The sequence below is a fragment of the Salarias fasciatus genome, chromosome 14 (genome assembly GCF_902148845.1).
Source record: "Salarias fasciatus chromosome 14, fSalaFa1.1, whole genome shotgun sequence".
Lineage (NCBI taxonomy): Eukaryota > Metazoa > Chordata > Actinopteri > Blenniiformes > Blenniidae > Salarias > Salarias fasciatus.
This window is the reverse complement of record NC_043758.1, coordinates 36,284,697-36,299,423: the sequence shown is the minus strand read 5'-3', so window position 1 is coordinate 36,299,423 and position 14,727 is coordinate 36,284,697. Positions and strand designations below refer to the sequence as shown.

General features: G+C 51.3%; 1 protein-coding gene across 1 annotated transcript in view; it reads left to right on the top strand.

Annotated features, from left to right (window-relative positions):
• traf4a (tnf receptor-associated factor 4a) overlaps positions 1-14,727 on the top strand; it is a 30,689-nt gene that overhangs the window by 12,683 nt on the left and 3,279 nt on the right. Inside the window, 5 exon segments of the mRNA XM_030108969.1 lie at positions 9,075-9,126; positions 12,018-12,122; positions 12,210-12,371; positions 13,511-13,672; positions 14,378-14,533. Coding sequence (XP_029964829.1) covers positions 9,075-9,126; positions 12,018-12,122; positions 12,210-12,371; positions 13,511-13,672; positions 14,378-14,533 — 637 coding nt within the window.

Sequence of the window (14,727 nt, the reverse complement as noted above, 5' to 3'; positions counted from 1 at the left end):
CGATAAACGTTTGTCTGGCGTTGTGATTGTTTTACTTTCCATCTTGATGAGTGTGAGGGGTGACGGCAGAGATGCTCCATTTAGAGCTCAACTCTACACCACTGATGGACGGCTCCTCTCTCTCTCTCTCTCTCTCTCCTCCCCTGGCGATTTAAACTGAAGTTAATCCACTATTTATGTAAATGACTGACTTCACATGGGCTATCTCTGCTAATCAGAGAAAGTGTGTTCAAAGGGAAATGTTTTATGATGCAGAATTTGCTGATCCGTGGATTTGCCGGGCATTAGCCTCCTGCCCTCCCTGTCGGCCATCTGTCCGACGCTCCGACCGTCAACAGCGCGTCAGCTCAGCCAGACGCTCCTAAGAAGCTTTGCAGTATCTGCTCATATTCGAAGTAGTAGTTTGAAAGAGTAGAATAAGAAGGTCGGTTTCACTGCGGCTCAGCGTGGCGCTGCGGCGAGCGGCTTGCTTTACAGGGAGGAGGAGAACAAACTGCGAAAAGGCTTGGGCGCGGATTAAACCCAGCAGCTCTGGAAGTGTTTGTAAGCAGATTCTGGACAGACTGGGATGAACCGCTCCGAATGTTTACGGCCTTCCAGCGTCCAGCTGCAGTCTCGGTGAACCCGCTCCTCATTGCGCTGGTCTTTCCGACTCATAAATTCATTTTGGCGTTCAGAATAAATGTGGAATGATGTCGCGAGCGAGTGGGATCTCAACAGGACGAAGAGAGCATATGCAAAACTTGAGTGAAAATCGCTAATAGACCAGCCAAACACTCACTCTCCTGACTCATCGCAGTCAACAGGAAGTCGCTCGCCTTACAATTCCACTCTGGGTGTCAGATTTCCTCAACGACCTGAAGCCAGAGACTGGAGCAGCTCTGCAGTGCGACGGCAAACAGAACGGAGTTTCGGCTCTCATCAACAGTCCGTCACGACCTCTCAGCGCTTTCTGTCTGTTTCCTGCATCTCAGGACCAAACTCCGGCTTTAAATCTGGAGCCACCTCAGGAGCCTCTTACTTTAATTAGCTTGGAGACGGCGAGCGCGGAGAAACTGCAGCCAGGCTCCGTCCAAAAGTAATGAAATCCACCCACCAGCACATTTACATACTAATAAAAAAGTTTAATGTTGTATCGGTACACAGACGCGCTCGCTGCCTGCTACCTGCAGGCTCATGTTCTTCCTCCTGTGTTCATGTTTCCTGCAGTATTGAGTTACCGTCTGGGGGTTGTGTGTTATGAGAATCTGAAATTCAGACGAGAGATGACCTTAAAGCGAGCGCCTGTGCGTGAGAAAGTGTGGGGTTTTTTTCCTCGGCGGCACATTATCACCGCCGGCTGCACACGCTGATGAGAATGCATCGCATCCCTCCGCTCTTATTTTGACAGACAGCTCGTACAATAGCTGGAGGCGCGCTGCTGCTTCCGCGCTTAATCTGCATTAGCGCTGCGATTTCATGCCGCGCTTCTGGACCGTTCTGACTGCAGTCGCTGATTCATTAATGCTGTTTGAAGGAAAAATGAGGCGGCTGTGTGTCGTCTGCAGCTGCAGCTGCTGCTGGTGCTTCTTCTTCTTTGGTGCTGTAAGCGAGCGGTTGGCAGGCGGCTCTACCCTGAGCGGTGCGGCGGTCTGTGAACCTGCGCGTCCGGTGTGGCCTCTCCACGAGCGCCGCCGCCGTCGCAGCAGGTCACTTCCTGTGCACAGATCTGCCCTCTGAAGCGGCCCTAAAATTAGAAAAGCCATCTGTGATTAAAACAGCTCAAAACTCACACTCGGAGCGTGAATACTGTCCTCCAGCTCTTCTGCACCCTCTCCGATGTGCGACGGCGAGTCATAGAAATGGGAAGTGCGTTTTTTTTCGCCACCTGTTCGGGCCGTGGCGTTGGCTCTCGGAGCGTCCTCGCAGACCGGCAGGGCCTTCTCACGTGCGCGACGTGTTGGAGCCCGGGACATTCATTGATCTCCAGATGCAGCTCTCCGCCCACCCCGCCCCGCCGCAAACCGCCCTTCAGCCACATCAAACGCAGCGCGCCGCTTTCATGTGCAGGCCCTGGTTTGTGTGGTCCGCCTCCGCCATGGCGCTCGCTCGCTCGCTCGCTCTCTTCTTTTTTTTTTAGCTGCTGTGCACTGCGTGGGTGGGTGGCCGCTCTCATGCATGCATGAGCTCAGCTCCTGCTGGGGCTGATGGGACTTCTCCCTTCCTCCTGCACTCAGCCTCCCCCCAAGATCAGCAGCAGTTAATGAAAGTGGATTGATTTTCCTGCGCCTCCCGCGTACGGCGGATAATCTGGAGGCCGAGATCGACCGGGAAAACAAAAGATCCCTGAACATTTGCCGTTTTGTTTGTTTGATAGCGTCCCGAGCGCGGCGGAAAACTCCGCATGTGAGCAAAACTGAAACCAGGATCGTCCTGCTGCAGCTGACGTTCTCACACACCAGCAGGACCGATCCCACGCGTCCCTAGTCCTGGACGGATTACTGACACACACACACACACACACACACACACACACACACCACACACACACACACTCACCCCACTGAGGCAAAACGGTCACAGATGCTGAAACAATATGTCAGGAGTCATAAAAAACGCACAGAACGAGCGTGATAAGACAAAGTGAGCACGGGGACAGTAATGACAACAAATGGTCACGCAAATCGCACTCATTCACATAAAACGAGTCTATAAGCAACTGCAGCATGACGTGAAACGACTACAAAAGAAGGACAACGTCATTAAACTAAAAAAAAATCCTCTCAACTGCACAAAAGAGCAAGCTCTGTAAAGACACACAGCGACCACATGCAAATCAGAAATGACACCGGAGCTCACAAAGTGCCTGTTCGAGGACCTGAAACGACCACAAAGAGAGACAAAGGGAGCTGCAGCAGATGCAGCGAGACGTACAGAAACCACAGAGAGTCAAAAAGCTGTTCGAGATCCAAACAGCACGTTGATGCTAAACTCTATAAAGAGACACCAAATGAAAAGAAGCAGTAAGATGAGTAACGGAGATCAGATGATGTGAAAGATAAGTGATTTATTTCCATCGTCTTATCCCCGTTTCCCTCCCAGGGCTGTTTGAGACGCTGTGGGTTTATGACTCTGAACCTGATGAAGCAGCAGAAGCAAAGTGTCGGAGCTGGATTATAATCTGCTACTCGGGCCGACCCTCTGTGACGGAGAGTCCTCGTCAAACCGCGATCGCCGTGATGGAGGGAGACAGTGCGGGGGGATTAGAACTACTTGTAACTGCCGCCCCCCTCTCTCACTTCAGGGGGGGATTATGGCGTCCTGCAGGTGGCTCCTCCTCCTCCTCCTGACCCGCTCCCTTCTACTCCTTCTCTCGCTTTAATTTCCTCTTGCAGCAGGTGGCTCTCCGTTTTGGGGGTTTTGCCGTCCTGGATATCTGCTCCTTTCTGCAACCTGATGAGTCACTTGTTGTTTAATTTCTGATCGTTTCTGTCTAGACGCTTCAGTTAGGACGATAAAACTACTCATGCAGCAATAAGATATGAAAGTGTGAGCCTTAAACATTACTGAAATACAAACTATTGCTCAGGGGCAGCATGGAGCCGCACAATGTTTGCACTGAACACAGTATTTCATTACCACATATAATATAGAAATAACCTTTTATATTCTCAATTTGCGTGCACTCCCTGTCTTGCATTTTGCAGCAATGGACTCTTTATTGCATGCATTTTTTAACACCATGCATCTTGTGCCTCATTTGTGATTTCATCCTGCAATAAACCTGCAGTCTGCAGCCGTGAAGACGTTATTTCAAGAACAACCCACACAGCTATTTCTGGATTATAATCTAAAAAAAAAAACACGAAAGAAAGAAAAGATGCTACTCCTGTAAAAATACTGCCGTGCTATATATTTACATTTTCCAGTGCTGCAAAGCTGACATTTCAGGAAAACAAACAGAGCTTTTGTTAACCTTTCCAGGCTTTTTTAGCGGCGTGAACTCGCTCACAGATGGCTCGTGCTCACAAATGTCAGCGCGGCGAGGCGCTCCGCACGCGGCCGCTTACATAAGCCGTGACGGCGGCCTCAGGTGTCCGATCAGCAGACCGGACCGCCGCGCCGTCAGGATCCGCGGCCTCTCGCAGAGGGCTTCGTGGGAGACGCCGGCGCAGATCAGAGTTTGAATTAAAAAAAAAAAAAAAGCCAAAAAAGAAAAAAAATGCTTTTCAGTGGTTTTTCTATCTTGGTCCACATTCGGCCTCAGTGAGTGAGAAACATGGGGAGGTGGAGATGAAGCCAGGGAAGGAGGCCAGACATCCACCACACACACACACACACACACACACACACACACACACACACACACACACACACACACACACACACAACTCGTGTTAGTAGTAGTGCCTTTCACTTGCATCATTCTTCTCCTGCTTTGGCAAAGCAACACAACAAAAATAGTCCCTTTTCTCTTTCCCTGCGTTCGGAGGCATAAAAGCTCGCTCGGCACAAAAGTTCACTCGATGCGAGTGTGAAACGCTGGAAAGGCTTTGATTTTCCGCCTGTCCTTTTTCGAGGCGTCTGACACCGAGTCAGATGTGATTTATCTCCGTGCCGCTGATGAGTGTGACCTGCACACTGTCAGCCATTGTTACTTCACATGCAGCAGCTGCCAGCGGCTGTTAGTGACCCACACAACACACACACACACACACACCACACAGTCGGATGGGATTTTACAGGTGTCGTCTTCACGCTCCGGTCGGACATCACTGCCAACACGCTCCTATTATCTGGAAGTACGGTCCAGTTTGCAGAACACTGCGATCACCAGCGCATTCAGGAGAGTTCACACAACCGCTTCGCTTCATTTACCAACTTCTAATGACAAAATGTTCATTAATCACAAATATTCCTCCGACTATTCATGTCCATGTTGAAATCTGTGATGGGAATGACGGAGATTTCTAAAACTAGCTGTCAGAAACAACCAGAGTGAGATTCCTTCTGGAAGCTCTTTTATTTTGAAGGTCCTTGCTTTGGTGGGAGCTGGAGTGTCCGCCAGCGCCTGGCTTCCCTCTGCTGTTTCAGTGAATCAGAGGTCATGTGGGAGTCCTCGACCTTTCTCCGAGGCGGTCTGGGAGTTCATCAGAATTGTTAAATCGTTCCAACAACCATTCACAGATTGACAAAGTCGTTTTATTAAGCGCCTTCCTCCCGTCCATCTTCCACGCTGCTCTGTCCAACTCGAGAGAGAGAGAGAGAGAGAGTGAGAGAGAGAGAGAGAGAGAGATCTCTTCTGCTTCAGCCTCTCCTGTTTCCATCGCCTCTCAGACTCTTTGATCAGAGTGTATTCAGGGAGTGAGGAGAGGAGTTTGATGCCACAAACGTCAGCATATAGTCTGCCTCAGACCTCGTGCACGGGCAGCTGATCCGGGAGGTTTTCCGTCCCAGGCAGCTGTGCGTCGCAGCTCAGCCGTCCCACACAGAGAGCCTGAAACGGATCACCTGTGGGCAGGTGTGTGTCACACGCCTCCTCCCGACTGCTGCCGCTCGGCCGCTCGCCAGGCCGGCAGCGGGTCGGGTTTCTCAGCCGAGGAGACGCTTCGGTCCGTTAATGAGGGACTGTCACCAAACAGCAGCAGCACCGAGACCTCCCGGGTTCTGCTGTTTTAAGACCCGCTCCGCACGCTTCGTTCTCCTCGCTGAGTTTGATCCAGTTCAGCAAAAACGCTGCAGCAGCAGAAACGCAGCCCCGAAGTCGCTCCTCAAATCTCATTTGGAAGAAATTAAGAACAATAGTTGAGGTCAGACGGTTCAGAGACGTCTTTAAAAACTAAACTCTTCAACACTAATCCAGACACAGAAAACGCTCAGATGGTGGAGGATTCATGCTGGTTTCTTCTCTTTTTGATGAAAACAAATACTCTTTGTATGTTTGTTGGTGAGTTTGAACCTCGTTGACTTTGAATGTATCGAGTGGAACTTGGAATCATTGTGATCTGTGAACATCTTTTAGACGAATCGGTTATTAATCTGAACGCTTCCAGCCACACATTCAGTCTCTTTGTGTTTTTAAGGAATCTCTGCTGCATTACAGACACTTCCTGCGCTAAAAACAGCAGCGATGTGAGAGGTTAAAGGTGACGGCATGTAACTTCAACTCATGCACATATGCTCCCCCCAGATGCCTCCTTTGAACCAAAACGTTGAGCAAAACAAAGGACGACAGTGTAGCTCTTTCTAAAACTCTCTCCTCTGCAGCGTCAGGACTCACGATGCTTTGGCGATATCATCACATCCTCCGCAGTCATTGTTGAAACTGCGTGGCGAAGACAAAGGAAGTCATGACTTCTTCTGCAGAGAGATGTGGAGGATTACTGTAACTGTACCGGAGGTAAAGCTCGGGCCTGCGCTCCAGCCGGGAGAGCTGCAGCCTGCGGAGGCCGTCGGCTGGAATCTCAGGTGTGTTTGCAGATATTAAAGATAATCCCGGGTCTGAGTCAGGAAGACGGGAGGCTCCAGCGGGAGGAGGAACATGAAAGCTGGCGGCTCGCGCCGATGGCCGGTGGAGCCGCGATGCCGTCCGGGGGGGTCTGTTGGGGTCTGTTAATGTGCCGCAGACGCTGAGCTCTCTGCTTTTCACTCCGTTTGTTCAGAGCGTCTCGTCAGTCCGGCCGGTAAACACAGGGGGGTTTGCTCAGGACCGGCTGTCCGTCGATACAGAGAACGTGGTTCATAGTCTGAATAAGCTGCTTTGAGATTCGTGTGTGTGTGTGTGTGTGTGTGTGTGTGTGTGTGTGTGTGTGAGAAGACATGAGTGTCTCTGGATGTTTACAGCTCGTCATGACCACAGCGACGTGAAGGAGCATGACGGATGTTTGTGACCCAGATCTCTGGAGTCCCTCCCGCCTTTTGTGACAGTTTTTAAATGAAACCATTAACGGGACCCAACCTGGTATCGAAGTCTGCGGCTCCCGCTCCGTCGTGGTTTATCTGTGGAGTCAGAGGAAGCGCCGGCGTGGGGAGATGGACGGAGATGGATGGAGCTGAAGCGAGCGGAGTTCCAGATCAGCCGCGGCATGCGGCGCTAATGCGCTGTCACGAAGCGGCAGCGAGCCGGAGTCACGAGCCGCTCCGACCGGCGGGGCCGGCCTCGTGGATGCGAGGCTGCGGGAGCTTCTCCCGGCCGAGGAGGGAATCGCGCTGACAGTGTGTGACGAGGCTCTTTTCGCCTGTCTGCCTCCCTGTGCGTCAGACGAGGCCGGGGCCGGACGGCGCCCGCGGCCGTCCCCCGGCCCGCGTCGCAGAGCCTGTCGCTTCGCATCGCCTCTCGCTTCCCGGGCGACGGCGGAGAGAGCGCTGACTCCGCTCCGATCGATTGACCTTTCTCCAGGCCGGGCGGCTCGTTAGCCGGTCCCCGCTCCCCGCTGACACACTGACCCCGACGGAGGAGAATCACTGCTGTCCCGTCATGCATTAACCCCCCTGCTCGTCAGGCCCGCTCCACCCTCCCCCCGCCGCCAGCTGAACAAGCTGCAGACTCTCCCGTCAGGTGATTCGAATTAAAGCGGCGAAAGTCAAACGCTCCGTCTGCAGAGCTTCAGCAGGCGGAGGGTCAGGAGCTCCAACCGGGGAAGGCAGGAAGCCGCCTGTGGGATTCAGCCCTTCAGGACAGGACGACGTCCCAGTCTTCACAGGAGCAGCCCTCTCTCTGCTTTCATCTCTTTAGTTCGGTACAGAATGACACAGACAATAAAAAAGCCATTTTCGATCATAATGCATCCATCAGTTGATCCGCTGCAGCAGACTGGCTCCAGGAGCATCAGATTATTCATTATTGATGAGGAATACATGGATGGATTCTCCGTGTTTCTCAGATTTAGAAGTTGTTCATCCTCTTTTCCGGTCGTTTCTCAGCTTGTCTTGGAAGTCGTACCTCCACCTTTTAAGAAGACAAGAGACTCCAAACCGAGTGCAGGAAGGCCAAAGTTTAAACCATTAAGGAGTCTGGTTTGGATTTACGACCTTCAATCTACGAACTTCTCTCAGGAAATGTAACTGGCGGCTGCGGTTTCTCACTTGTTTGCGACCATCTTTTTCGTACTCCCTGAGTATTTTGTTCTGGCTTTGCATACAGCGTGTTGCTAACGGCATGGCTTTAATTAAACCAGAACAACTCCATACATCGGCCTCGTATGCCGTTATCCTCATGAGATTCCTACTTTGTCCTGTTGCCAACCAGACGTCACAGTTGCTGTGTGTAAAACCATGTTTTTGGTTGTTTTTAGTAGCAACATGAAATATTTCAGTCTTTCGCGTCACCTGATTCCTTGCTGTATTTGTTGCCGTGTGGCGGTTTGGGACCGCCGGCGCCTCAGGAGGCGAGGCGGCGGTGTTGTTGGTGTAACCTGTGCGTCTGGACGCCATGTCGCCGCTCGCCCGAGCCTCCATTATTCACAAGTGTGAATATTTCATGACAACATCGGGGTCGGGGCCGGGAGGAGGCTTCCCTAACGAGCCGTGGCGCTCGCTCACTTGGCCCCTGTAACGGGCTGGCGAGCGCGAGCGCTGCTGCTCTGCGGCGCCACGGAAACCACGCGGGGGGGTTTGGTGGTAAAACCAGAGTCAAAGTTTTATTTTAGGATGTTTCAGCTGCGGAGGAGAAGAAGAACCTGCCTCTGGCTGCTTCAGTGTCGTTCTCTCCTGAGCAGCCTTGAGCATGACGTCCAGATCGGTTTCACTCAGGGGAGAAACGGGAGTCTGGTTCAGGTAAAACGTTATCTAGATTCTAAAAGCAGTGGGGAAGGAGAGGGGGAAGGCTGCTGCTGGGAGTTCAGTCTGCAGGAGTATAAATGTGTGTGGACGGTCATTAAAGCCAGAGGCTCGCAGATCTCTGAGCGTTTGAACGTCACGCGGCGTGATGAGTCAGAAACTTCTCAGATTAGCAGCGCGTGTCCAAACGTCTCAGCAGAGGGGGGGGAGGGGGGGGGGGGGGGGTCGGCCTAATCTGACGCACTGTGCTCATCCACTGCTCACTGAGGTCTTTATTCGCATCGTAACCCCGCTGCTTCTGTGCTCTTCTCTTGCAGTGAGGGCGTCTTCAAGTGTCCGGAGGACCAGCTGCCGCTAGACTATGCCAAGGTACGACCCTGACACACTAACGTGCAGAAACCAAAGAAACCCATGAGCAGGACACGTTTTGGTTCAGGGTTCAAATCAGAACTCTGAACTCTGAACTCTGAGCTTCACACTCAGAAAACGTGACCGAGATGTGATGAGTAGCAGCCAAATTATACAGCAGAGCAACATCCAGGAAAACAACTCTGCTAATGATTCACCCACTCAATAAACAGCGGTGTGTGCACAACCAGCACGTGCTGCTGGTCGTTAATGTCTCCCATGGTCAGGGTACTGTTTCACTCTGTTGTCACTTTGGTACGATGTTGGTTTGGTACAGAAATAGTGCTAAAATGTAGAAGTTGTGCACAGGGAGAACATGCAAGCTGCACACAGAACAAGGCCTGTGCAGCCAGAGCGACGTCTCCTGTAGCTGCTCTCACTTTCAGATGCTTCAGCCTCAGAGGGTTTCCAGCCAGAGCAGGTTCAGGTCAGAGAGAAGAGAAGCGCACACTTCCAGCACAGACTGGGAAGAAGAAGAAAAATCAGCTTAAGTAGCTCCGAATTTCTGGAAAGCGAGAGCAGCAGCTTTTGTCACCCGAGCCCAAAGTCAGGGGTTTTATTTCGCTTCATTACAGAGGGTAATTTATTAAAACCACCAGATTTCTTCTTGTCCGGAAGAAGGAAGAGAATTCATGTGAACTCTGAGTGCAGTTAATCAGATTGCACTCTGGGAGGGAAAGATGACTGGAAGTGTGTGAGAGTCTCTCTCACGTGATCTCCCCGCTGCACGGGGATAAGGGCCGGCAGAGGATCATCGCCCGTTTCTCTTTTCTTTTTTCGATTGTGAGGATGGAAGTCTCCTCGCAGCGCCTGAATTAGCCGTAAAACCCCCGCCGCTGGGCCGTTCTCCGTGAGAAACGCAGAAACCAGAGGTTCATGCAGACCTGACGAAGCACCAGAGTGTCGGACAACATGGCGGGGGGGTGCACATGGCACACCTGTCTGAGTCTGACGTTATTTACCCCTGCAAATCCTGGCGTCCCGGTGGTCTCCGATGCTCGCCAGGAAACGTGGAGGAGCTGCAGCAGACAGAATAAACCCCCGACGCGGTGCTGGGAGAGCTTAACCCCCCTCCGATCTGCCTCGGACTAAGTTATTAAAAGGTCATTACTGCCGTCCCCGTGCAGATTCCAAGACTGGAACAATGAGAGAGTGTTTCGCTTTGCGGCAGAGGATTTTTTTTTCCTTCTTTCCGCTTTGTTTCTCCTCAGAGAATGTGATTAGGCGAAATACCATCTGCTCCTCCTCCACAAGTGGAGTGCTGCACTTATATATCAGCATTATAGGAGACTCAACAGACATTTCACTGCTTAAACACACTTATTTGCTCTGCCGCGCTCTAACAAAGCAGATCCCGACGTAACGGAGATAACGGAGGTGTTGTTCCTGCAGAGCGCTGCGCTCTCGCCGGTGTTCCAGCGCGGCTCCGGAGCTCTCGTTTGTTCAGAGGGCTGTTGTGACATTTTGAGGAAGTAGCTTTTCTTGTTTGACCGGTCGTCTCTGCTCGCGCCACAGCGTGGGGGATGGAGGCGAGAGCGGGGCTCTAAATCCTCGGGACAGCCAACTGGAGGGGGGGATTTGGGGTGTTTGGGCAGAAAACTGACAGAGAGGATGAGTAACCCCCCGCCCCGCTCCTCGTGCCTCCCTCCCTCTCAGAGGTCTCATAAACTCATAAACGGGCTCATTATCACTGCTGTGGCCGGCTCCACTTCCTGTGCTGCACTTTGATGAGGGCTTCATTCCTTCAGCTCCACTTCCACTTTTTTGACAAATGTGCTTTTCCTCCAGTCCCGGCGTTAGCTGGGCGTGACGCGCAGCAGCTGCTTCGTGCTGCTGAAGGAGCAGCCGGCGCTCTGATTCATCTGTACAGAACTGAACCTGCAGTCTGGAGAGAATCAGTGGAGCTGTGCCTGAAAACAGAGGGAGCTGCACGGGGCTGTCCCGACCAGTCCTGACCAGGGCGATCCGCTGAGCCCAGCCCGGATGACAGTATATGGAGTTTCTTTCTGAGAGACTCTCTATCTGTACACAGTTGTGCATTGAAGTCCTCGGCAGGAGCCTTGTGCTGTGGTTTCATACAGCAGATGTATGAGAGTAGTTAGTTGGAGCGGAGCAGCTGCAGTAATGAACAGATCTGTTGTAATTGTTTTGGCTAAACCAGCAGAAGTGAACCAGCAAACTGGAAAATATGAAGAAAACATTCAACAGGTTTTTCACTTGTAGAAGGTCTGAGATCCTCAGAATGAGGTTTAACCCGTGTCGATCAGGTTTACATCAGAACGGCGTCATCTATCAGACATGACGGAATAATTGGCAGGATCCGGTCCAGTTCCGGTCTTGTCGGCGCGTTCGGCCCCGGACGCCCTCGCCTGGGCGGGATGGGAGTCCATGGGCTTCTGGACAGCAGATCGTATTTCACTTCAGTGCTGCAGCAGCTGTGGGGCTGGCGGGCCTCGGGACAGGAGTCTGGAGCTCAGAAGAACCAAAACTGAGAAAATCCTCCAAAACATCAACGTCAACAAACTGCCTCTGGTTTGAAACTCCGCTGAGGGAGAGCTGCAGACATAAAGGCTGAAGGAAGACAGAGCCAGACGAGGCTTGATTTAGAGACGGCTGCTGCTCATCAGAACTCGCTTCACTGCAGGACAGTAACTCCTCCGGCCTCCTGCTCCTTTTCATTACGAGACATTTCTGAAAACATCACTGCGCATCAATACACTCTGAGCGCTGTCACCTCACAGTGAGAACATCCACGGTTCGAGTCTCTGCGGAGTTTGCGTGTTGCGTTCGGGAGCAGCCGGTGGTGCGTTCACTGACATGCAGCCGGTGGTGCGTTCACTGCTCCTCCTCAGATCTACCCGGACCCGGAGCTGGAGCAGCAGATCCTGGCGCTGCCAATCCGCTGCATCCACAGCGAGGAGGGCTGCCGCTGGACGGGCCAGATGAAGCAGCTGCAGGTGAGAACCCCACCCCCACCCCCCAACCCCCCCCCCAACTCCCTCCACCCCCTCCACCTCCGTCACCCTGCCCGTCTCCCCCCTCAGGGACACTTCTCCACCTGCGCCTTCAACGTGATCCCCTGCCCCAACCGCTGCTCGGTCAAGCTGACGCGCCGCGACCTGCCCGACCACCTGCAGCACGACTGCCCCAAGCGCAAGGTCAAGTGCGAGTTCTGCGGCAGCGAGTTCACCGGCGAGGCCTACGAGGTAAACGCCCCCCCGCCCCGACCGCCCGCTGCAGGTGAAAGGCGTCTTTGTGGGACGCGGCGGGAGAAGCGAACGCACGCGTCAACACCTTTCAGCCCGATTTTGAAATAACTTGTGTGTTGACTGAAGGGAAAAAGCTCTGACTGTGTCTTTCATGGAGTTTTTTCCTGATGCGGCTCCTGCCAGCCGGCTCCTCCTCTGTTTACTCAGCTCTCGCATGTTCACACGTTCACAGCTGCACTGAGGAACCTTTCTCCTCTCTTTACACGCCGCTCCGCTTTTCAAACCAGCATTTTGGTTGATTTCATCCACATTGGTCCAGTTATATCGTTTTAATCACATTTGCTCTGCAGCCCTGATCAGCGCTCTGGACGGAGTGTGTTCAGTTTGGGAGTGAAACAACTGTCTTTTCCATCAGTTTAAATCATTGAAAGTCACTTTTTTACAGAAAAAAATTCAGATATGCTTTCTTTAAACATATTGGATATTTATGTTGTTTTTTTGGAAGAAGAAAAGATAGTCATACTGAGATGTGTAGATGAAATATCAGTGACAATCAGAAGATGAGATAAACCTCCGTTTCTGCTCTGTTTCTCTGTGTTTGACCTTCTCCTCCAGGGTGAGCTGCCCTCTTCATGACTGTGCTGCTGAAAACTCTGATTTTATCTTTGATTTTCTCAAAATTAAAAACACATTTGAAGCACTCTGATGTGAATTTGAAGTCACACAAATAACAATAATGTTTTTGTAATTAGTTACAAAAAAAGAGAGGAAAACAAGTTAAAATGGACTTTACAGAGGAAAAAAAACAGCTTTTTTCTTACATTCACCCTCAATATGTGATTGTTTAGTTTTTCTTGAAAAACATAGAGTTTGCACCCTTCAGACTGAGAGACGAAACGCCTTTATTTTAGCTGCAGTTGATGAAATATTCTCACCTGGAAGCGTCTTCGGTCTCCAACACATCGGAAGCGTCAGTGTGGCTGATAATCATTCTGCAGTTAGACTGTTGTGTCCACAGCAGCATGCAGCGCCGTCGTTCTCTCGTCTCTCACCTAACGTTGCGGTAAACGCTGCTGTGTGCCTGGAGAGGCCTGGACCCCGATCTGAGCCGGCGCCGTGTGTTTTGTGGCCCGCAGAACCACCAGGGCGTGTGTCCCCAGGAGAGCGTTTACTGTGAGAACAAGTGCGGCGCCCGGATGATGCGCCGGCTGCTGTCGCAGCACAGCATGGCCGAGTGTCCCAAACGCACGCAGCCCTGCAAGTACTGCGGCAAGGAGTTCGTCTTCGACACCATCCAGGTGGGTTTCCCCCTCCGGCTCTCCGACGCTCGCCGCGGCCGCCGGGTCTGGACAGCGCTAATATATCTTCCGAACGTTTGGTTCTATAGAGCGAGTCTTATTCCTGTCAAATATAGTCTAATGTGGGAAATCTGGCGTTTCTGTATTGTTTTTAAAGCTGAAATATTCTTGAAAATTATACCTCAGCATCATCCAGCTTTTAAAACACAATACGTGTTATTGTTTCGCAACATTTTAAATGAAATATTTCATATTTTAACAGTTACCCTTAGAATCCTTAATATAGTAAAAGAAAAACGAGTACTTTGTCTTTTTTAACTTTTATTTAATAATTTGGCTTTAAATTTTCATTATTTTATTGTTTTACCCAAGTTATTTATTAATTTTGCTGTCTGCTTTAACTGCTCTCAAAAGTGTGAAGTTTCAACTTTTTACTTTTTATCTGTCAGTTGTATATTTTTCTGGTCTCAAACAGCGATGCTTTCAAATGTTTTTTCTAGTGCGGTAAACCTCAAAGATTATTATTAAAGATTATTCGTTTTCCACAATATAATTAAACAAAAACCCCGAAACGATTTCATCTGAGAAGCAGGACTCTTCAGCAGACACGGTTACTTGGTTTTCTGAAGTTTGGAGGACTTGCCTTTAATGTGTATGTGTGTGTGTGTGTGTATGTGTATGTGTATGTGTGTGTGTGCTCTGCAGAACCACCAGTACCACTGCCCTCGCTTCCCGGTCCAGTGCCCGAACCAGTGCGGCACGCCCAACATCGCCCGGGAGGACCTGGCCAACCACGTGAAGGACAACTGCGGCAGCGCGCTCGTCCTCTGCCCCTTCAAAGACGCCGGCTGCAAACACCGGGTAGCGGACACACTCCTCCTCTCTCCACACACACCCCATCCCTTCCTTCGTTTCTCTGCCTCTTCACCTTCACTGCCCAGCGTCCTGATTCTGGAGAGAGGAAAGCATGTTCCCTCAACACCACCAAAACAATCCCAGCATGCACGTCTTCACCCTGTTTATCATGGGTGTGAACTTGGTGCAGAAAGAAAGAG